General features: G+C 39.0%; 1 protein-coding gene across 3 annotated transcripts in view; it reads left to right on the forward strand.

Annotated features, from left to right (window-relative positions):
• The window catches only part of uhrf2 (ubiquitin like with PHD and ring finger domains 2), a 51067-nt gene that overhangs the window by 19119 nt on the left and 7537 nt on the right, over nt 1-24411 (forward strand). For 2 of the 3 annotated variants that reach the window (XM_085413911.1, XM_085413909.1), the window contains exons 4-7: nt 15616-15834; nt 16015-16124; nt 17509-17695; nt 19739-19862. In XM_085413911.1, the coding sequence (XP_085270037.1) occupies nt 15616-15834; nt 16015-16124; nt 17509-17695; nt 19739-19862 (640 nt within the window). Of the gene's footprint in view, nt 1-6312; nt 6908-15615; nt 15835-16014; nt 16125-17508; nt 17696-19738; nt 19863-24411 lie in introns of those variants that run through there. The other variant, XM_085413910.1, reaches the window with a different exon arrangement.

Raw genomic sequence — 24411 nt, forward strand, 5'->3', positions numbered from 1 at the left:
ACAAACTGATATTAATCTTTAATAGGGCTGTCAAAATTGAGAGCAAACAAAACAACTGCTGGACAACGCCGTCCGCCATCTTAGTTGAATTGGCCACATGACTGCATAATATGACTAAAATGCGTTTTCGAAAGCCAGCGTTTTCACAGTCCACACTGTGACGCGAAAACGGCATTTTCCATTTTATCCACTTTGGAGAGCGTTTTCAAAAAGCTCAGTTTTCCTTGACCATAAGCGCCGTCTCAGTGTGGATGGAAGGCCAAAACGGAGAGAAAAAGATGTGTCTTCAAACCAAAATGTATTAGTGTGGACATGGCCTTAGATACTTGACAAAAGCCCAAAATAAAACCCTGCATACCAACATCCAGACCTCATGTGTAAAGCATGGTGGAGGTGGCATCATGATTTCAAGTTGCTTTGCTACACTATGGTCAGGTCATCCTAAATAACCCTGTAGAAAAGAACAAATTCAAAATTAGGGCTGTGCGATATGACCAAAATCTCATATCCCGCTATGAGACATTTATCGTCCTGACAACGATATATATCACAAAAATCTTCTGTAAATTCTGTGAATCTCGGGCATTTTTCAGGGCAGCCATTTTTTTGTGAGTATTTATTACACGACGTGCTGCGGGGAAAAGCCTGTTCTAACGTTTGAGTCTAAGGTTTGTTTTGAGCACCTGACGGCTCTTCTTTTGCTTCTCGTCCCTAAACTCTCTCCATACTCTTTCATGTGATTCTTGCATAGGTGGTAGAAGAGGTTTGCCATGTTTGAGTCTGTGGTGGGGTTATTTTAAATATAAGAGAAAGAGAGAACTTTAAGAAATGAATAAACAGTTTATTTTGTAAAACCACGAAAACAAACGATAGCGTAATATGAAACGATAGACATTTTCATATCGTCGTCCGATATATATTGTTATATCGAACAGCCCTATTCAAAATTGTGTAAGGAAACATTATAGGGGAATTTTGGGGCAGCAGTCCATGATCTGAACCTTGGGTCATGTAACAAGACAATGACACAAAATCCACAAATTGAAAACAGGTTTTAGGATGACCTGGACATAACTTGAAGTGGGGTGGTATGACATTTAAAGTGCTTTTCAGTCAGTATATCGACGTGTTATTAATGATTAATTATTATTCTTTGGTCTTTTAAGTGCCACAAGAAGCTACAGAAAATAGCTTAAGGAAATTTTGTTTAAAGAACAGCGATATATAACGATATTACAAGGAAATGTGGAATGGAGGCAACAGCATTCAATGCAAACAAAATCAAAGGCATTTTCCAGCCTTCTATTTCAATCAGCTACTCTCATTGGTGACACATACCTCATTCAAAGTGTGAATCAGTTGCCATAATGTGCCAGGAGTAATATTGTAGTGGAATAGTAGTGACACAGTGTAAGTAAAACATGAGCACAAAAGTAGCACAAATGTTGTTTTCTGCCCTGAAAGGCAATGGCTGTACTAAAACTATGATGTTTTATGATGTTTTTATTACAATGTGATGAGGTCAGCCTGTTAGGACGTCATTGTGACGTCATAGGGTGTCATATCGAAAAAAAATCCCAACATGTTTTTTCATATGATGATTACTTGATGTGGTTTCTTGACATTTTTTTCAACATCAACTTAATCAAAATTAAATCAGCTCGAGTTGTTTGTGCTATCTACTAGGGCTGCCACAAACGATTATTTTGATAGTCGACTAGTCACCGATTATTTTTGCGATTAGTTGACTAATCAGATCATCATCCATTGGACGTAAAACGTACAGCTTATTGCACCAGCATGAATCTGCTCTTATATAACTATCATTAGCTTACAGCTTTAAGTGTTTAAAGTATGTGCTAACTAAAAATAAAGACTAGATGGTAGTTTATTAAATTTTAATGAAATTTGCAGATTGTTTCGGTGAAGTTTAATAAACTCCTTGCTATCTAAAATATAACAGGACACGGGAGTATATTCTCCAGCATCTCACACTTCTGATGATCAGTTGTCTGCTTGACGTTTATTCAGCTGTGTAAAAACTATAACTTTAATCTCAGCCAAACCGATTTACTCAGGAACAAATAAAATACTAAAAAAGCCAAACAATAACATTTTTAAGTTATCTAAGTGACTTATATATGTTTAACCTGAGTAGTGAAAGACAGCGGTGGGTTTGAAAACGATTTGCCGGGAGTCTGGGATTCTCACGGCTCTAGTTAGCTTTGCCCCCGGCTAACTATCGAGCTAGTGGGGAACAGATATCGGAGCGCTTTTCAAAATATGTGGTGTCTTGATAAACTAAGCAGATATTTGAGGTTTACACATTCTCGCCTGAAAATATGTTAAACATTTATTTTGTGACCCAGAAAGAATAATAAGAGTAATATTAAAACTAACTAGCTGCCGCCATTGTTGGAAACTGAGCAGGGCTGCGCTATGAATTCTGGGACAAAGCTACTTCTTCGTCTTCGGGGTTTAACGGCAGCTGGCATCCTTGTACATGCAGTGCTGCCATCTTCTGTTTCAGTCCGTTATTACACTCTTAAATCCTACTACTTATTCTTGCGTCTTTTGTGATCTTACAAAGCTTCAAACGACGCATCGACTATTAAATCAGTCGTCGACGTAATCGTGACTAGTCGACGTAATCGTGACTAGGCGACTAATCGTGGCAGCCCTACTATCTATCATCAGGCAAAATTTGAAAAATATTTTGAAAACTGGCTGCTAGTCTGGTAACAAACAAACAGAACCAGTTACATACTCCCTCCCTTTGAAGGAGAGATATTTAATACTTTAGTTGAATAAAAAAGTAATTAAAGTAAATTGTAACTCTTCAGGAGCCTGCACACATAATAAAATAGGACTTGAAAAATATTTCCTGCCTGAGATGTTATGAGATGCTAGCTAACACTTGCATTTTTTGCAAAGTATTGTGCTTTTCTGGAGATCTGGCGTTTAGTAGGCAAGCCACTTCTTGCTATTGAATTATCTCCCTCTTTAGGTGTTAAATTGTCATCTGAGACTGACACGCTGCTTTCGCTTTCAGACATGCTTGGGCTTCTGTCATTATTATGCGAGCTGGGGAACATATACCTACGGTGTCACTGTGTCATTCATATTGTGAGAGAATACTTTTTATGATATGGCATAGGAGCTCAAAGAAGTGTTTTAATTTTAGTATCCTGTTATTTAGCATCCTGGCTCTCTTTTTTGTATTCTTTACTGGGGCACTTATTTATCATTGCAGATACTTTACCTGCAATGAGAAGTCAAAACTTCTGTTGTAAAAAGTTTCTGCTACTATCAGGAGTTCTGCACCTCATGTGAGGAACTGAGATGTGTTTTTAATCCCACTCGATATTTACGTTTTTAAGCTAAAAGGGGTGTTTTTTTGGTCAGTTTAACTCAAAGTGAAGCTTTAGTGGGTCTCGTCTTCTAATTAACGTAGATCCATGTATGCTGAAGAGAAGGGCTTATTAATATCTAAAGTGCTGGCGGTTAGCCTGCCATTATCTGAGCACGAGAGTATCGCTAAGGAAGTTTTATCTCCTTTCATTCCTAGTTTAGTAAGTGCCAAGGAAATAAGGATGAAACAAAGTTTAGTTTCAGTTCTCTTTCTCACTCTTCACCCACTCTGTTTCCTTTTCTGCAACAGAGCCGTTATTGTTTAACTTTTGAGTTGCAGCACCATATTACTACATGGCTTTTATTGGCTTTGTACAGTTGTAGTGAGAATATCCACCGGCATTATGTAGCTTACTAAATTTAAGATCATGTTTAGTATGACCATGAGCTCTGACAGGCTGGTTTATGGCCTCTTTTCCTATTTTATATTACACACATATAAATTATAATCTAATTCAGTTTAGCTATGTCAGTTGTAGTGCCTGCATGCATGCTGTGGCTGTCCCATGGCTTAGTGGGATACCAGAGTAGGTCAAAACCATTACCATTACCATGTCTGTACCTTAGCATGCTACTCATTTGGTCAAATTATTCAATCACTGTAGTCACTATTTCAGTGTTTTTCTTTTAGAAGTTAAACAGTGTTGCTTTAACATTTTATAGTTGTCCAGACATTTGTGAGCCATGCAGGTAAAATGGGAGCATTAGAGTGGCTGCAAGACAGTACTCTGTTGGATTGTACTTGAAAGCAGAATCTAAAGAGAATAGCCTCCACCCATTAACCATGCCTGTTGTATGGAGTACTGATGTCTTTGCTGAATAGCTGCCAAAAAGTCTGGCAGCTGTTGTCGGTGCTTAAACGGTCCAACAAAACAATGCCTACGATTTTCTGTTCTTTGGGTCATTGTTCTGTATCCCCAAACAAAAATGATTGCTGTAAGTTTTAAGAGGTATTAGAAGATGTTTTGTTTGCAGCTGTAGCGGTGCAGTTTTAAAGAGTTTGTAATTGTACAGTGTGCACCAGTAATGGCAGCAGAACCTATGATTTCTGCAACTGTGAGGGTCAGTGTGACCCCCGTGCAGACGTCTGAGCAGCCTGAAATATGTAACTATGCGGTTACATCACAAATCACTCTGAGACCAAACTGAACAGAATCACACAAAAAATGAATTCATATATCTAAAAAAAATGCATCTGCTGTCCATATACAAATCTGGAGCTGTCTGCATTTGTGCACCATCTTCAGTCTGTGTGAATAAACTTAATAACCAATCCTGTCTGACCCCAGAAATAGAAAAAAAAACAAACAAACAAAAATAATAGCAAAGTCTTTCTGAAGCTTTTAACACAATGGAATGCAGAGACAGTGGCCTTGTTTTAATTCATCTGAGGCAGCGTGCAGTCATGTTTCCCATTAAATTAATTGTAGTGCACCCATGATGTAATTCTGCTACCGTTTACAAGCGTATGAAAATAACTGAATCGTATTAGACTGTTGACGTCACTGTTAATCAGATTGTCTGTCCTCAAAAGTTGTTGTTGTTTATATTTACATGCAGAGGACTGAGTTACAATTTATGGTACTTCTGCCTCTGCTTCCTGTTTAAACCCCATTGAGAGCCAAAGCCGATATTCCTCTCTCACATGTGTGTTTGTAACGCATGTGCATGTTGATGTTTGTCTGGGGGTGGGTGTTATTGCTTGTATTCACCCCACTCTTTCTAAAACCACAGTAATCCCCTGGGCCTAAAAGAGGAAATCCCATAAATGAGCCTCAGCCTCCACTTCCTGGGAGCACACTAGCTGTGCCACAGCTTACATTTGGTCTCTGTGGGCTCTCTCCAGTCAGTTTAAAATGCCTTCAAATAGGCCCCAAAGGCTTATCAATAGACAGTAAAGCAAGAAGTAAGTAAAGCAGCATAAAATCTTCCACAATAAATTTGTAATATGTTGGGTGTTCTTGGCATTTTTAGCTGAGCACAACGGGGCATTGTTGATTTCTGAGTCAGTGGTCAGTTTTAGGCTCAGCTTTCCAGAGAAACACACGCATGCACTGCTCGTTCATGCACACAATTCTCTACTTCTTCCAACATGAGCCCCCCCACACACACACAGTTTGTGAACGGACCGAGTCTGTGGGCCATTATGCCGTTAAACACATTGTTCATCTGTACGCATAATCCCAGCTATTGGCAAGCAAGCAAACAAGCTGTCAGTTTATCCTGAGTTAGGTCTGATCCTTACAGCTTGATGATGATTGGCATGCAGAGAACCTGCACAATTAACCTCCCTATAGTCACCGGGAGTTTGCTAGACAAGAAGCCATTTCTCACTTGTTTAAATCGCCATTTGGCAACAGAGGTAGATTTAAAATTATACAGGCTGTGCTAATGTTTTTCCTCTTGGCCAAAAATGGTTTTCACCACAAGCACATCTGGAAAGAAATATATATATAATAAATATAAAACTGTTGTATTCGACTTAAGCGTTTTTTGTGTTCAGTCGTCCATTTTGAGGATTTTAAATGAACATTTAAACACAACCCTAAAGAAAATATTTGATTAAGTTAATTTTAAATACTTTGTAAAGACTACTTTGCAGACAATGACCGTCTAAAATTCAAAGACGTCCATATTAAGTTAAATAATTAATCCAAGTATACAGCGAATAAAGCACTGATTACCTTAGCTTTCAAACTGTAAGGTGCACTTAAAATCTTTTAATTTTCTCAAAATCGACAGTGCGCCTTATGTATCAATTCTGGTTGTGCTTACTGATCTCGAACCGATTTCATGTGGTACACGGCGCTCAAAAATTTGTCAAAATGTTTTTGCGCGACTTTGGTAAGCTACGAACCCGCGCCGCTTGATGGATTGTTGGAGCATTACGGCTACCGTAGCCATAATGCCGTTCAGGAGCCTCGCGGAGTAACACGTACTGTGATTCAACATAAAGGTGTGTGGACCCCAAAATGGCACGTGTTAAGAGATATGCTTACGAAGCGAGTTTAAAACTCAAGGCTATCAGTCGCGCAATTCAACTTGGGAATAGAGCAGCTTCAAGAGAATTCCGAATTAATGAATCAATGGTACGGAAATGGAGGAAGCAAGAAGATGAACTGCGCCGAGTAGAGGAGACCAGACAGAGTTTCCGAGGGAACAAAGAGAGATGGCCACAATTAGAGGACACGATTGAACAGTGGGTTATTGAACAGAGAACAGCAGGTAGACACGTCTCTACAGCCTCTATTCGACAAAAGGCAACAGCAATAGCACGAGACATGAAGCTCGACGACTTTCAAGGAGGTCCTTCTTGGTGCTTCCGTTTTATGAAAAGGCGTAATTTCTCCATCTCCACAAATACTACTATCTCGCAGCAACTGCCAGAGGATCACGACGAACAGCGGGTCATTTCTCGCGTCTGCTGCAAGAATAAGATCACTGAAAAGAAGATCCAGAAGAATTTGGATTCGCGGAAGAGGAATGAACGGGAAAAGTGAGTGCATTGTTCTGTATTTTATGTGTTACAACTTTTGAGAGTTATTGTGAATGGGTTGAATAAAGTTTGACTTATCTATTTTGTTTCGCTTAATGCCCCTTCTAATCCGGTGCGCTTTATGTATAAAAATATTGAATAATACAGAACGTATTAACTGGCCACTTCATTAGTACACATGTTCAGGGCAAATCTGGCAGCAAATTAGTGAATGTAGGTATGATCAAGGCAAATTGCTAGAGATCAAAATACACATACACTGGGACTATGTGCACGTTAGCATATGCTACTTCCGGTGCGGGAACTCCTGTGGGGAGCTTTGTTTCCGGTGTCCTATTCGCGCCTTGTTTACGGTCCAAAACAAGTTAAGCAAATGAATGAATCAAGCAGCGATTTACATTTCTATAGATGTCTTGGGCATTTACCCAATATATCTGTAAATGATGTTCATCGACTTTTCGATATTTTTCCCCCGCCTCAGAGCAAAGGAGAAAAGGGATTCAAATGTTATAGTTCTCAGTATCTGTAAACAGTGGTCCCTCGTTTATCGCGGGTGTTATGTTCTAAAAATAACCAGCGATAGGTGAAATCAAGTAGCCAATTTTATTTTTTGACGGTGCAAAAGTTTCGTGGACATCATGGACATACAGTACTGCTCGTCAGAGTCACACTGCTAGCATCGATGCAGCGATTCCGTACTGTACAGGAGAGACGTCAGGGAGGAGATCGTCTGCAGCGATCAGGACGCAGGACACAATGTGACGTAAAAATAAGCATGCAAACTTGCACTACAAAATCCGCGAAAAAGCGAGGTGAAAGGTGAACCGCGTTATAGCGAGGGACCACTGTAATTTTGAAGGTAAGTCACAACATACCCTTCGTAAATACTAATGTATAGAAACCCTTATCAGCAATCATTCATTTTTTCTGTGGCTTTTTCCAGAGGTGGGACCAAGTCATTGTTTTGCAAGTCTCAAGTAAGTCTCAAGTCTTTATCCTCAAGTCTCAAGTCAAGTCTCAAGTAATGTCAGGCAAGTCAGAGTCGAGTCTCAAGTCACTGGTGTAAAAGTCCGAGTCAAGTCACAAGTCTGAAACTTTGAATTTCAAGTCCTTTCGAATCTTTAAAAAAAATATGAAAAAAGCATGTTGCAGTTATATGCTAAATGTAAATATTAGACCATGTAATTTTAAAATCTGTGTTTTTCTCAACACGTGACAAAATAGTGAACTTAGAAAATATACACAAATTGTGAAATTGCACCTCTTTAAAATGCAGCTCAATTAAACCTAGCTCCAAGAATAATTTTCACCGACAGTTCTGAGATAAGCTGCATGTTATTCTTGGATGCGGTTGTAGGACCGGCTTTAAAATCGCATGACAAAAATATCATACACATTAAAAAAAACTGCATCACCAACGTAGCCTGGACAACATTTGCTAGTTAGATGAAGTCAGGTATCTCATCGTAGCATATTTATATGCATATTTATAATCATACGGTTCTTGGAGTGAGTGCATACACTCATGAAGTTTAGTAACTTCAGGTCACTGCAACAAGCCCAGGTACAGTTTACCGCCGGATGGGTGCAGGACCTTGAAATGTACCGTGTAGAACGAAAGACCATCGTACCTATCATAAGTTTACCAGTCTCACAAATTGTCTTCATAAATACACATTCGTTAACCGTTTATTAATAGGACCTTTGAGCTCAACGGTAATTAATTAGTAGTGGAAATAATTTCTGGTACGCGTTACAGAAATGTAGCAGTGACAATAATACTGTATGCTGTAATCGTACTGGGCAATTAGTGATACAAAAAACCTGTTTTATCCTGTGAATAAAAGTATATGTTTTTGTCAATGTACCATAATAACAGAAGCGAAACGCAATATTGTGTCAGGACAATTCACTATTTATGCACAATAAATAAAGGAGCATAGTGCAACAATTTCTGTTCAGCGCCAGACTTGCTTGTAACCTATATGTTATGAAAATGACGTATTAACTACTAAAAAACACTGACCTTCGTGGAAATGCTTGGAGCAGACTAACCTGTGAGCTGGAGTGTTCTGGGACGTTATATTTGATCTTTGAATGGCTGCAATCCAGGCCACCCGTCGCCTCTTTGTTACTTCGGAAACATGGCTCGAACAATTTCTCTTCAACGACGTAATCCGATAACAACCGATCTCTTTACCTGTCGGCTTCCCGTGGCTGTCATGCGACCGGCTATTGCAGTTAATAATACAACAGCTTCTTGACATTTTTGTGTTTCTTTTTATCGCTGTGTGACTGATTTCAATTGAAAGCCTGCTTGCGCTAGTACCTCTTGCCACGAGTTCCCAGAATCCTTTGCGGTTTACCCCTGAATGATGTCACATTTTCAATCTCTATATAATATGCATGTTAAATTTTATATTTGGGGTGAAATATCAAGTCTTTTCAAGTAAACCGGTTCAAGTCCAATTCAAGTCCCAGGTCATTGGTGTAAAAGTCCAAGTCAAGTCACAAGTCTTAGAACATTTTTTCAAGTCAAGTCTTACAGAAGGCATACATTTGTTCCCAAAGTTAACAAATTAAAAAAAGCTGAGGAATTAGTTAGAAAAAAGAAGAAATAAAAACATTTTCTATAGTGGGTCTTTATTCTTAGTCAACATGTTTTTTTTTTTTTCCTCACAACATGAAAAATGTTTGTAGAGCCACTGTATCACCAACAGTTATTAGTGTCAGTCAGAAGAAAAAAAGGAAGACTGATGTTAAATTATTGTTATTTTGCTAAAAAGCCTGAAAACCAACCAAGTTGTCAGCCACTGTTTTTTGAGTTTAGATGTGCTGTTGCTAGTTTCCTCAGGTCTAGAGATTGCCTACCAACCACCAGTCACCATGGAAGAGTATCCCCCAACTGGTTGAAAGTGGTTGTTAGGTGAAATCGGTCACAAAGAAGATTACAGTATGTCAATGAAAACATCTTTGCCATCGCTTTGATTGCCAGCAGTTTGCCACGGTTGCAGGTAATTTGTCTGGAATGCGCCAACTTGTCTGCAGACATTTGCCAACTACTCTGTAAGCAGTAGTGAAACTTTGAAGAGTGCAACACAGCTCAAAGTAAAAGTTGTGCCTTTTAGAACTCGGTTTCAGTGGTAATGAGCCATTTTTTACCTTGAAAGGGAACATTCTGTGTTCCTGGTTTGTTGCACTTTTTTTTCAGGTTTCACGCACAGTGGTCAGTTAGCAAGTGTTTGCAGACAGCCTCTGTGCAGAAGCCTCTTTGTGATAACAACCGATCTCTTTACCTGTCGGCTTCCCGTGGCTGTCATGCGACCGGCTATTGCAGTTAATAATACAACAGCTTCTTGACATTTTTGTGTTTCTTTTTATCGCTGTGTGACTGATTTCAATTGAAAGCCTGCTTGCGCTAGTACCTCTTGCCACGAGTTCCCAGAATCCTTTGCGGTTTACCCCTGAATGACGTCACATTTTCAATCTCTATATAATATGCATGTTAAATTTTATATTTGGGGTGAAATATCAAGTCTTTTCAGGGCTCTCAAAATTTCAAAATCCCTGGTAGCCCTTCGGGCAGGGACTCTTCAGTTTTTGGTAGCCCAAAATAAATGTAAGTAGCCCGAATAAAAAAAGAGAGCAATTTTTTGATTGATGTTTTGTTTCCTGTTTTGTTTCCTTTACAATATTATACATTAAAGTATAATATTGTAAAGGAAACAAAACATTAATCAAAAAAATGTTGAAAAACAAATTACAACATTGTATAAAAATTACAATCATCAACTCAAATACTTGGTTCTAATTGAACAGAAATTTCTATGAACTTGTAAGAACTGTAGGACATGAATCAGTCTGTGTCAGATCCTGACTTTGAAATTTCCGCTGAAGTCACGGGTAAGAGACAAGTGGAACCAAGATCGAGGCCATTTGCTTTTTGAAGTTTGCAAAGACTGCTAAATTTTGCCAGTGGTAGTTCACTCTTTGCAACATAGTACGCTGATCTAAACAGATTTTTCAGGTTTATTTTTAGTATGTTATTTGCAGTTGGTGTTTGTTCTGGGAAAGATATTGCAGACTGAGCAATAATGCATTTCTTGCATTTCTCATGGGTTCTAATGGGGGCCTTTCTTAAAATGACTGGTCCCAGTAACAAAGGCGCTTGTCGACTCAGAAATCGAGAGAAAACCAACAACACACCCGGCAGAACATTATGTTATTTACACGGGTGCACATAAGTGGTCCGCATGTGCGCATTCCCTGTCAAAATAAACGACGCGCACCAGATAAGAAGTTGCAACGCGCGTTTGCGTCCATATAAAAAGCACTGTTTTTGTCCGCTAAAGTGGGATTTTCACGGCACATTCCGCACCACATCTCTGTGCGTTCATCATTTGTTTGAAGCCAGCTCACCTCCTGCAACCACTTTTCTGAGAATACGCGCTTCTTTTGTGGTTCGGACTCCTTCTGACATTTCTTTGGAGGTGGAGGAACACCAAAGTAATTGCTTAAAGGAGCTTCTTCGACATCTTTAAGAGTTCTAAACAAATGTCTGTCCTCCTCCAGAAAATCTTATGTATGCAAACACGCGTTGCAACTTCTTATCTGGTGCGCGTTTTTTATTTTGACAGCGAATGCGCACCTGCGGACCACTTATGTGCAGCCCTGGTTATTTAGCTCGTCATATTGCAGCCACAGAAATTCTTTTGTCCATGAAACCATAAAGCTGCACTTTCTTTTTGCCTTATAGTCTGATTTGTCATAACTTTTCCGTTTTGTGGTAAGCTTTTCTTTGGCTGTCACTTCTTCACCCTGACCTGTCTTATTTGGCTCAGCAGAACTAAAATATATATCCTGCTGCTTTTACATACACACACATAACGGTCAGCGATTCTCTGCTCAATCAACCTCTCATATGTTTAAGCTTGCTGCGGGAGATTTCACTTGTCATGTTTGCATAGTAAGCTAACGATTGATAAGACGATGTCAGAGGAATTGGTGCGCAAATTATCATCACTCACCAATCAGTACTGTCGCTCTCTATACACAGTTCGCGCGATTGCAAAGTGAAAGCAAAAAACAAGCGCAAATTCAAACGCGATTTCAATATGTCACATATTGACAGTGGCTCACCGATGCCAATGACATAATTACCCAGCTACATTTCTGAAAGAATGCAAAAGCATTGGCATATATTTTTCCTTCCTACAATAGCCCGACGGGCAGGGCAGAGATAGATTTTGGTAGCCCGACTGGAAAAATCGCTAGCCCCGGGACGTCGGGCTAGCGATTTTGCGAGCCCTGCTTTTCAAGTAAACCGGTTCAAGTCCAATTCAAGTCCCAGGTCATTGGTGTAAAAGTCCAAGTCAAGTCACAAGTCTTAGAACATTTTTTCAAGTCAAGTCTAAAGTCATAAAATTAATGACTCGAGTCTGACTCGAGTCCAAGTCATGTGACTCGAGTCCACACCTCTGGCTTTTTCTCACGGTTTGTTAACATGCTGTGCGGGTCTGCACTTGACTAGCTGATATCGAGATAACGGGAAACATCTAGTTTGACTATTCTTCACCTGTAGTTTGAATGCTGAACATTTGCCTGTTTAAATCATAAGACCAGTTACTATACAGAGATGTGCTTCTGAATGTGGACGATGTGTCTTCTGCATGCAGTAATGCAGTTCTGCTTGTGTTGAGTGATGAAAAAAACTGATCAATCTAAACTCTTTAAACGTCAAAATTGATCATTAGATTTTTTTTATGACACAACAGTGGTGAGTGTTTCCACCTTCTGCTCTTCTGCTCTCGGTCTGATTGACCGCAAAGTAAAGCTACCGGAAATGTACAACCCCACATCCGGTCTCAAACCAGGAAGTTAGCATTTTCTCGTGCACGAGGTCTATTAGCTCAAGAGTAGTGTTTAGAGAGCTTCATGGAATGGTTTCAGTGGCTGAGCACTTGCATTACCTTACATCCCCAAATGAGATGCAGTGGTTTAAAGTGTGCCGCCACTGGACTGCTGATTTGTCACTCTCTAGAGTGATGTATCACACTTCTCCAGCTGGCTAGCTGATGGACAGATTTGGTTTGGTAGTTGCCAGGTGAACGGTACTTGTCTGACTGCATTTCAGACAAGTGTAGTTTGGTGGAGGGGGAATATGGTGTAGGTTTCTTCTTCAAGAGTTGGCGTTTGAAGCAGGAACTCTCAATGTTTCAGCATACCGAGCAATTTTGGACAATTTCATTCTCCCAACTTTGTGGCAAGAGTTTGGGAATGGTGTCTTCCTGTTCCAACATGACTGCATACCAGTTTACAAACCAAGGTCCAAAATACATGGATGAGTAAGTTTTGTGTGGAAGAACTTGACTGGCCTGCACAGGGTCCTGAACTCAACACGATAGAAGACCTTTGGGATGAATTAGAGCGGAGATTACGAGCCAGGCCTTCTCTCACAATTGCGCTTCTGGAAGAATGGTCAAAAATCCCCATAAACACACTCCTACACCTTTGTACCAACTTGGATTGGTTGTGGTTGAGGCACCACAGCCTACAGGAGTATCAATGCTGACCATCCCTTTATGACCACAGTATATCCGTCATCCTCCACCAATATAGCGCGCCATGTCATAAAATTCACATCATTTTAAACTGGTTTATTGATCATGACCATGAGTTTACAGTTGAAGTTGGCTGCATAAAATATTGCAGGGAAGTCAACCATCACGGTCCTGACGGACATGGGCATTCAAGGCAAGCTCAGTGGCAAGTTCTTAAAGCTCTGACTAGCACTGCAGAACAGGCTAGTCGTTGACTTTGAATCAACATTAGAGACACTATTTTAACTCTAAAGTAAAAGCGGTAACTGCAGCAATAAGGTAAATTAAGGGAGGTAATGCAGAGGGACACACACCCGAGATGGCAGATGTTGCTGGTAACACTTAGCTCCACATTCATACCATGAATGTGGCTAACAAATCTGCAGCATCTGTGTGACGCTATCATGTCAATACGGACCAAAATCTCTGAGGAATGTTTCCAGCCGCTTGTTGAAACTGTGCCATGAAGAATTAAAACAGTTCTGAAGGCAAAAGCAGTTCTAATCCAGCACAACTGAGATTTATCTAATGAAGTGGCTGATGAGAGTATGTCAAAGGGTAAAATCTGCAAAGTGCTTTGAGTGGTGAGTAGCAAAAGAAAAGTGCTATATAAATGCCAGTCTATTCCATCTCATGAATCAGTGTGTGCTTGTGTCTATTCCAAAAATGTGGTCCTGGAAACTTCTCGTACCTGGAACTAACACAAAGACGGGTTTAAGAATTTTGGTAGATGTTTATCACCTTGTGAGGTAGCTGGATTCTCCTCAGAATCGTGATAATGAGCAAACCTTTTTTGCCAAATTTCTAGCTTTGCGCTTGTAGCCTAACCACAGTTGGCTTGAAAAGGTCAGTGTCTTGCGAGGATCTATTGGACGTGTTTAAGATGCGACAAAGTGTTTATATTGCTTGGTAAAATAAATGTAGTTTAATAAAGTATTCTGATTCTGATTGATTCTGTTTTATTTAGCCTAATCCTGCCATAACTATGAATTTTGCTTTTGTCTGCTGTTGCTGACTGTAGCAAAAGGTGGAGTGCTTCCCAGAAACTGTGCTGTGTTGATAGATGACTAAAGCTCAGTCCAACCACACTAGTTTTCTTGTTTTGTTAAGTGTATGACTTGGTTAAATGAGCCCAGAGAATATAATAAAGCTGCTGTAGAGAGTAATGGACATTTTCTTTTCTGAAAACAACACGTCAAGTGGAGGTCTTCTGAAAATATCTGAAAAGTATAATGTGTAATTTGTCAGTCACACATGAGCTCTTGGAAATAAAACAGTCCAGTTGTTAAGTGGTAAGAGGTTATTCCAATTGCAGTTCCAAGGTTGCTGAATTGAATTGATTTTCTGTGCAGATGTGCCACGAGATCATGGTGGTAAGAATCTATTATGATCCTTCTCTCAAATCACCAGTCAGAAAGATGTTGTGGGCAAATGTCTCCTATAGAAATGTTTCTCTGAAAAGCTACAATATATGAATAGATTTGATTTTAAATTAGTAGACCTGTGGTGTCACAAGGACATCATAAATTACAAAAACTGCACAATTTGTGACTACTGTATTTTCTCCCTGGACACAAAGACGGTTAAATTCACATGTAAAGAAAAAAGTAGAATTAAGATTTTCTGCAACAAAAAAGAATGTGAATTGTGCAGTATTATCTGTATTTGACTTTCAGTATTCGGAGGTTCATGTAGACTTTAGATCTGCGCGTTCTTTCATAGGAATAGTTTTATTTGTTATCAGTGGAGCAGTCTGTGACTTAACCCATTGTGCTTTGAAATACTTGGAGTGCTTGTCCATCAGCTTGTACCAAAAACATGGCTGCATATTCCATCTTTTCTTTCCTCTGGGGATTCTACGTTTTTCTCAAAGGTACATCACAACTGTGATTATTTTAAGTTTAAGATTTCAAGTGAAGACCTTTTCTGTTTGTATAGAGAAGTTTCCCATTTTAATTTAACCTATGGGTTTATATTGTAGTTGTACGTTAACTGCTCACTTCACAAGAACTATATTCAGTATTTGTAGTAGCTTACATACAGCATTGAGACAAATTGGGTTATATAACTGTTACAAAGATTCCATGCTCTTAATCTGTCTCTCCTCAGCTACCCAGAGAATGGTGTGGTGGAAATGCGACCGGTGGATGTGCGACCACGTGCCAGGACACTGCTGCGGTGGGACCAGCTTGAGGTGGGCATGCATGTGATGGTCAACTACAACATGGAGACACCAGATGAAAGGGGCTTCTGGTTCGACGCAGAGATTGTGTCCCTCAAGCAAACCTCCCGCACTAATAAAGAGCTCAGAGTCAATATCCTCCTCGGGTGAGCATCTTCCTTCAAGATTTCAGGGTGATGCTTTCAGGTGTGAAGGCATTAGTGCTAGTTTTATTTTCTTTATCAGAATATCAGTTTGGCAAATCTTGTGTTTTTTCTCTCTCTCTCTCTCTCTCTCTCTCTTTTTTTTTTTTTTTTTCCTTTCCATGTCACATGCTCTCCATTTAGGGGTCCTGGAGATGTGATTGGGGATTGTAAAATTCACTTTCTGGATGAAATCTACCAAGTTGAGAAACCAGGAGCTCGTGCACTATCGGCTGCAGACGGACAGTTTAAACGTATGAACGAGCTCAATCCTGAGCACTGAAAACTTGCCGTTAATAGTTTGCGCACCAGTATTCAGAAGGCATACATTTGTTCCCAAAGTTAACAAATTTAAAAAAAGCTGAGGAATTAGTTAGAAAAAAGAAGAAATAAAAACATTTTCTATAGTGGGTCTTTATTCTTAGTCAACATGTTTTGTTTTTTTTTCCTCACAACATGAAAAATGTTTGTAGAGCCACTGTATCACCAACAGTTATTAGTGTCAGTCAGAAGAAAAAAAGGAAGACTGATGTTAAATTATTGTTATTTTGCTAAAAAGCCTGAAAACCAACCAAGTTGTCAGCCACTGTTTTTTGAGTTTAGATGTGCTGTTGCTAGTTTCCTCAGGTCTAGAGATTGCCTACCAACCACCAGTCACCATGGAAGAGTATCCCCCAACTGGTTGAAAGTGGTTGTTAGGTGAAATCGGTCACAAAGAAGATTACAGTATGTCAATGAAAACATCTTTGCCATCGCTTTGATTGCCAGCAGTTTGCCACGGTTGCAGGTAATTTGTCTGGAATGCGCCAACTTGTCTGCAGACATTTGCCAACTACTCTGTAAGCAGTAGTGAAACTTTGAAGAGTGCAACACAGCTCAAAGTAAAAGTTGTGCCTTTTAGAACTCGGTTTCAGTGGTAATGAGCCATTTTTTACCTTGAAAGGGAACATTCTGTGTTCCTGGTTTGTTGCACTTTTTTTTCAGGTTTCACGCACAGTGGTCAGTTAGCAAGTGTTTGCAGACAGCCTCTGTGCAGAAGCCTCTTTGTGACCGATTTCACCCACCGACAGTTAGTAAACTCTTACCAGCCAGCCAAGGAATACATACATATTTTTCGACCAGAGGTTGCCAGGTGGTTGCTGACTGTGTGATTGATGCCCAACTCGTCTTATAACAGTGCAGCCCATCCTTCTTGTTTTCAGTCTGCTTCAATAGCACAGTTGGCATAAAAAAACGTCCCAGAAAACAAATTCTCGTTTGGGAAATGAGCAGATATCAAGCTGAAACACTAATAGCTGTTATTCAAAATAAATGAATGTATTATTGATTTGAACATGTGACAAATACACATTATAGATAGGTTACTTGAACAAAATGAAGTCTGACAACTTAAGACTGAAGAGTAAATTATGTCTGTGTGTGGATTGACCTAGCATTTGTAATATTAAATAAAAACAGTTGGGAATAAGTTGCCCTAATAACCATAATGCAGAAAATCATGTGTCTCATGCTTAACATGTCCCCTTGCAGTGCTCCTACAAAACCTACGCCTGCCAATCCTTTGTCGTTATGTAGTGCAGGAATACCATGATATTATCATTCTGTTCATACATGTGTTTGCATTTATGAATGCTGCAGGAAAGAGTGGTCCGGAGTGTAAGCACTGCAAGGCCGACCCTGACGCAGAGTGCCGTTTCTGCTCCTGCTGCGTGTGCGGGGGGAAGCAGGACGCTCACATGCAGCTGCTGTGTGATGAGTGCAACATGGCGTTCCACATCTACTGCCTCAACCCACCGCTGGCCACCATCCCAGATGACGAGGACTGGTGAGAGAGAGCGCCACTCGACATTTTGCTGCGAGATTTTGAGCCTCGCAGTCATTTAACCAGGAAAAAAGGCTGATGAGTGCTGTTTAAATGTGGGCTGAAATGTATTAGTGTAGTAATTAAGCGGTGATTGAGGGTAAAATCAATATATAGTAATGAAACCATGCGCTCACAGGTGGGAGTTAATCTAATCTTTGAAAGACTTTCTGCCAAACAAATCTCCACGCCTTCTTGGCATCATTTTCTAAAACGGCGCAAAGCTTCATTATCTTGCGTTCTGGGTTCTGTCTGTTTCTCCCACAGTATTGCAACGAAGTCAGAGAGATTATTGGAAAAACAGTTCAGGTACTGATTGTATCTGGTGCGGAGAGAAGATAATACTAATGGCTTTGAAAATAAACATTTTTAATTTTTTGTCAGTGTGGGAATTTAGAAAAAAGCTTAAGAAAGATTAAATCATGGAAATTCTTAATAATTAAGGTTTACAAAGAGCTCTGGTAAGGCATGCTTTGAGAACAGCTCGGCCTGCTTTTCTGTTGTTCTTTGTATAAGTAAACGACAATAAAACAAGACCCCTTCATCTATCGTTTTTAACTTTTTGATGCATTTTCGTAACGTCCACAAAAATTTCATTCTTTTACGTTATGTTTCCTAAACCTAAAAAAAACTTGTAGCTCAGGGATGTCAAACGCATTTTACATTATGGGCCACATACAGTTCACTTGGATGTTTGTAGGTCAGATCAGTGATTAGATCAGATCCCTGAGATACCACAATATAAGAAAGAAAAGTGCAATTTCAACAATATATCTGTTTTTATACATGATAAAGAAATGCTGCTTTAGTTAATGAAAGAAATGTCAGTACGACTCTTGTGCTTAAATTTTAAGAAATAAAATATGTAAATAATTTTATAACTGGAAAAAGATCTGGTAACCATTGCTTATTGACCGTCCTGTAGTTATGAAACATGAACTTTGTGTTAAATAACAGAAAATGTCCCCTTTTTTGTGTGTGTGGACCCATTGTTTAAAAACACAACAAAACAAAAAAATCAGAATTTTTTTCATTATTAGCACCTTTTTTTTTTTTTTTTTTAAATTTTACATGACTGTCAAATTCTGTTCATATAATTCAGGGCTCTCTCTCTCATTTTAGATCCCGGGGAGCATAAAGGCTAATTTGATCTTAAATTGGCTGGGCCACTAAATCTATGGGATTAAAGTCCTAAAAAAAAACCACCCCAATATTGTTGCTTTTTCTTTTAGTGTAAAACTGTTCAAGGAAATTTTGTTCGCATATCACGAACTACTTATGTCTGTTTTTTTTCTTCTCTACATTACAAAGCAGTGCTGCTGTTGTAAATCAAAGAAACCCATTAGTACTGCTTCTTGGGCTCACACTTTGAGAAATTAAGTGCTGGCAGCTCATTATCCAGACATTTTCTTATAATTAGAAAACAGAAATTATGTTGTTTTTATTTTTTCTGTAGGAGGAAGACATACTAACAGTACATTAAAAAAAAAACACCTTGTTTTAAGTCAGATAATCAGCCAATAGTAGCTATTTGTGGATATATTGGTATTAATATTTACAGCAGCTGATCAATTATAATTTTATAAGTAAAGAAGAGGCGGGACAGATATTCTTTAACTGTGTTGTAAGTGTTGATGATGCATACTTTCCTCATCAGAGGGCACAGTTTCCATGTTGGCAACACTTGTTGAAGCTGATCAAAGCAGAGTTGGGCAGAACGTGAATGTGTAAGCCACGCATATATCATAAAATAATATCAATGACAAATGTTATGAAAATCTAATTAAGTTTTGCGTGTCTGAAAGACAAAAATATCGGCGGCTATATCACAATTTTAAAATCCCCAAATATTGGTGTTGCTATCAGTCTTAAAAATCCCATATATGTTAAGTTGTAACATTGTTGCTGCAGTTTTTTGATTTTACAAAGCCAGAGTAGAGGCATTTGTAGGCTGGCCTAAAATTTTAGGAAGCACTGACGGAAATTGTTTCCTTCTTATTTTGCCAGGTACTGTCCAACCTGTAAGAATGACACCAGTGAGGTTGTCAAGGCAGGCGAGAAGCTTAAAGCCAGCAAGAAGAAAGCCAAAATGCCTTCTGCAACCACCGAGAGTCAAAGAGACTGGGGAAAGGTGAGACCCAAGGGCACCCTAAAGCACACATACAGCAAAGGTGGACTGACAGCTGCTCTGTAAGAATGAAAGTGAATTTCAATAGAAAGCTGGAGGGAAGAGTTCATATTGTCCTGAAGAAGCAAAGGCCATGTAGACAAATACAAATAAAACAATAACAAAGCAGGGGGTTTTTTTCTCGAAGGGCTTTTCTCTGTTTTATTATCAAAACACTAAAAAGTGCTTCACTCCATCATATTGGCTATGAGAGACAGAAGAGGCGTTTTACATCTCAAAACCTGAATAACCAGATCACTGAAGGAACTAACTGTAGAGGCTAAGCCTACGCTTGAAGCCACTGAGGTGGTCGTTAACGGGGGTGACGCGATGTCACTGGTATGCATGAATTAAGTTCACAGTCCAATAAATCCAGCAGTATGTATCTTGTCCTTTTTGGTCTTTATTCTGTATCGACTTAGCATAACAGCGCAACGGTCACAAACTGTTTGCCTTCTCAATGACACACCTGACGCCGATTACGTGCGTCTACCTTAAATACCTTTACATTACATAATCAAAACAGAAAAAGGTGACCTCTAGTGACCACATAAGGTATTAACCCAAGAATGGCTCCTACACTAACGGTGAACATTTATGCTTCCAGTGTAGTACATTTTATAATGGAAACAGTATATTTACATAGAAATGTTCATAATGTTTTAACATGACTTACTTTACTTTAATGTTTGTTTCCTTACAGTTCATTTCTGTTGTGAGTTTGATAGTTTGTTTAGTCTTTGAAGTCTGAAAAAAAATTAGTTTTAGTTTAGTAGCTTCGGTGTTAGCTTAAATTTTTTATTCATTATTATAATAGCTGTGATCTTTGTCATAAGTGAGATAGAAGAAATTAACAAAGCAAAACACTTTAGACACTCTGAGTTTCTGTAAGCATGTGCATGAAAGTCTCACCAGACAGGCCATGAGGTCTGCGGCGCTCCAGACTAAAATTAAATATATTTACAGTATAGTTTTATGTTGTTTTACGTAGTTTTGTGCAGTAGCTTTCACGTTTTTAAGGTGAAGGTTTTATTTTTGTTTTAGTGAGACACAATTGTTTTTTTTCTTCACACCGTTTCAGTTTACTCAATGACCTTACGACAAACTGCTATAAGAAGAAAGCTAAGGCCATGCAAGCAAACATCGTTGTATTTCATTCACTTAATCCAAGCTGCCTTTTCTTCAGTTTACTTTTTACATGTTTGCTGTCAGTTATTGTCTGTTGTGTATGTTGCATTATGTTTGATCAGAGACAAAGTAGCTTGTTTCAAATTAAGTTTTCACGTAACAGACATACTCCATTTATAAGGTTTTATTGAACGTCTCATACATGTGGCTCCATAGTGTTGTGGTTAACACAATCACCTTACACACCAAAGATTCCTGGTTTGAGACACACACATAGCCTCAGTGGGGCTCACAAGCTAGCTTACACAGTGCTGTTCCTACGCCCGGATAAATGGGAGCATTTCATCGGGAAGAACATCCGGTGTAAAACCTGTGCCAAATCAAACATGCAGATCCATCTGCTGGGGGAGACCCCTTGGGATAAAAGGGAGCAGCCAAAAGTAGCCTTTTAATAAGCAGTAGATATAATGTATTATAAGTTAAGCATTTATTAAGCTTTATGCCGCCATCCCAAAGTGACTTTATAAATTCAGTCTTTCAGTCACAATATACTGATTTTGTCTCTAATATTGAATTTAAAATTTATTGTCATGTCAAAAACAGGCAGATGATAATACTGTAAATGGCCAAGCGGTCTAAACAGACATGATTGGTTTCACTTGAAAGTTTATCACAGCTTTTTCACTATTAGCAACAACTACACTGCAGCGTGGTTACACACTTTACAGCTGAGAAAATAAAGGTTACTGCTGCTAAAGGCATTAATTTTTATGCTACTGTGGTTACTCCTCTCGTACACCAAAAGACTCGCATTCCACACCAAACCCGCTGAGTTGGGGTGAGTCACTGATGCAACAATAGTCACACTCTTCAAAGATGGGGACCGGGTCTGCCACCACTCACGGACGGTCAGCTACCGTCTTCAAAGCAACTTCGGTGCAAAGCAGCAATGAAACGACAATAACATGGTGTCAGGCAATTTTGAATGGGGTTAAATTGCACGCAATCTGTTTGTGGTAATGTGATTAGTAACTGAGAGAAACTGGTGAAAATTTCAAGTCTGTTACTGTCAACATACACAGAACTGTGCATTAAGCAGAAATTCACATTCATTATTTACAATCTGAGACTCTCTCAGACTGTGTGTTGGCTAGGGCTGAACGATTATGGAAAATAATCTAATTGCGATTTTTTTGCCCCAATATTGCGATTGCGATGCGATATGCGATTATTTTTTAAGGTCTTTGTCTTCTGTATTATTAAACAAAGACAAGCAATACATCATATAGTATGGCCAATACTATATTACATTAATTTTAAACTGTTCTTTCCTGGAAGACAGACCTCTGTTATGATGACATGAGGTGATGCATGAATTGATGACTGACATTTTTATTTAACTTCTTCAATCACAACAGTATATTTGAACATACACAATAGTTTATTTTTAGCTTACAAACATCTGAGCATAAAGTGCTGACAAGGAACCCTGGTGTAAACATTAAAATGAAAGTCAGTACAATGTGCAGATTGCAGAAATATACATAAAAAAAATCAGTGGCTTTACCACACTCAGTTTTTCGACATCTGTGAACTACTAGACAGTCATTCAATTAAAAAATAATATTAAATAAATAAAACTAATAAATAAAAAATACACACATCTTACTGATCTCTGCAGTCAGTAACATTACACATAAAGTGCAAACATAATAGCAATTGTATAAACACACACACAAACACGCCTTTAAAGTTTAAAGGCGTGAAATTGGACGGTCTAGTTCTGATTAGCGTCACCGCTGTCTCGGTGGAGTTTAATAAACTCGGCCGTCTGCTTCTTGCTATCTAAAATATAACCAGACACTGGTGTAAATTCTCGACTGTCTCATACTTCTGTTTAATAAGTTTTCTGTTTGACGTTTAGTCAGCTGTGTGAAAACCAAGGAGGAACCCACCCGGGGGATTAATAGTTTTATTTTATCTAATCTAATAACTTTAATCTCAGCCAAACCGATTTACTCACGAACAAACAAAACACTGAAAAAAGCCCAACAATAACATTTTTAGGTTGTCTAAGTGACTTATATATTACGTTTAACCCGAGCAGCGAAACTCCGCGGTGATCTGAAAATGATGTGCCGGGAGTTGTGCCGTTCTCGGCCGCATCAGTAACCCTCGAGCTCCCGGCTAGCTGTCGAGCTGGTGGGTAGCAGACGCCTCTGAAAACGTCGAAGCACTTTTGCAAATATGGGATATCTTGATAAACCGAGCAGATATTTGATGTTTACACAACTACTTTCTCGCCTGAAAATATGTTAAAAGTTTATTTTGTGACCCAGAAAGATTAGTATGAGTAATTTTAAAACTTAGTAGCGGCCGCCATTGCTGGAAACTGGAGTTTGGCTGGGCCGCGCTATGAATTTTGGGATATGGTAGTAATTTGGACAGCCTTCGGCGCGTCGCTGTGACGTAATCGGTCTACAAATGCGGCCTCAGGAGGATGCAGCCCATGAATTTGGACATGTCCAGAGTATAATCGCAGCCTTTGCGGTTAGAAAATTGCACTTGATCATGTCGCGATATTATCGCAAATGCGATATATCGTTCAGCCCTAGTGTTGGCAGTCTGTCTTTGTGTAGAAATGACAATTACTTGTAAACCTTCGCAGATCTGTGTGAGAGTGATTTTAGTCAATCCAACAGAATAGAAATTCAATCCAATCACAGAGCAGTCACTGACTTTTTAGTAGTGGCAAGGAGGTCTTATTTCTACTCTGGTGTGACGGAGCACAGGTGCAGATACGCTGTGGTTACCTTACAGACGGTGAACTGTTGAACGTTTAATCCTCAATCCTAATCAACGATCTGTTTGTTTTTTGCCGCTGCTCCTCCACACTCTGTGATTTACCGGCGCTCTGAGCTAACGCTAGCTGTTGTTTGGCTGGTCTGATGAGTCACTGCAGTTTGGTGCACTGCATATATCAGCGACATTTGTTCATGTTTTTGTCTTTTTTTTTAAATATTTGCCTATTAGTCAGTTGTTATTAGTCAATTATTAGTATTTTTGGATGCCTTAATGTCCTGGTTTATAATGCCACTTTGTCAAAGGTGTTGATTCACAAAACACTTCAATAAATAAAGTGAAGGATCTTTTTTTTTTTTTTTTTACAATATGGCCAATTGAGTTGTGTATATAGTCAACTTGCACATTAGTATATATGCACAAATTTGGCTTCATAGTCAGAAAATAATAATCTGCTTTACTATATTTTTGCTTTTTTTTTTTTAGTGCAGTAAATTTGTATATGCAACCAGAACTACATATATAATATCTAAAATATATTAATTTATCATATGTCAGCTAAAACTAGCATTTTGATTAAAAG

Source organism: Rhamphochromis longiceps, linkage group LG7, assembly GCF_057381845.1.
Source record: "Rhamphochromis longiceps isolate RC_006_pf linkage group LG7, R_longiceps_female_GT1.1, whole genome shotgun sequence".
NCBI classification, from domain to species: domain Eukaryota; kingdom Metazoa; phylum Chordata; class Actinopteri; order Cichliformes; family Cichlidae; genus Rhamphochromis; species Rhamphochromis longiceps.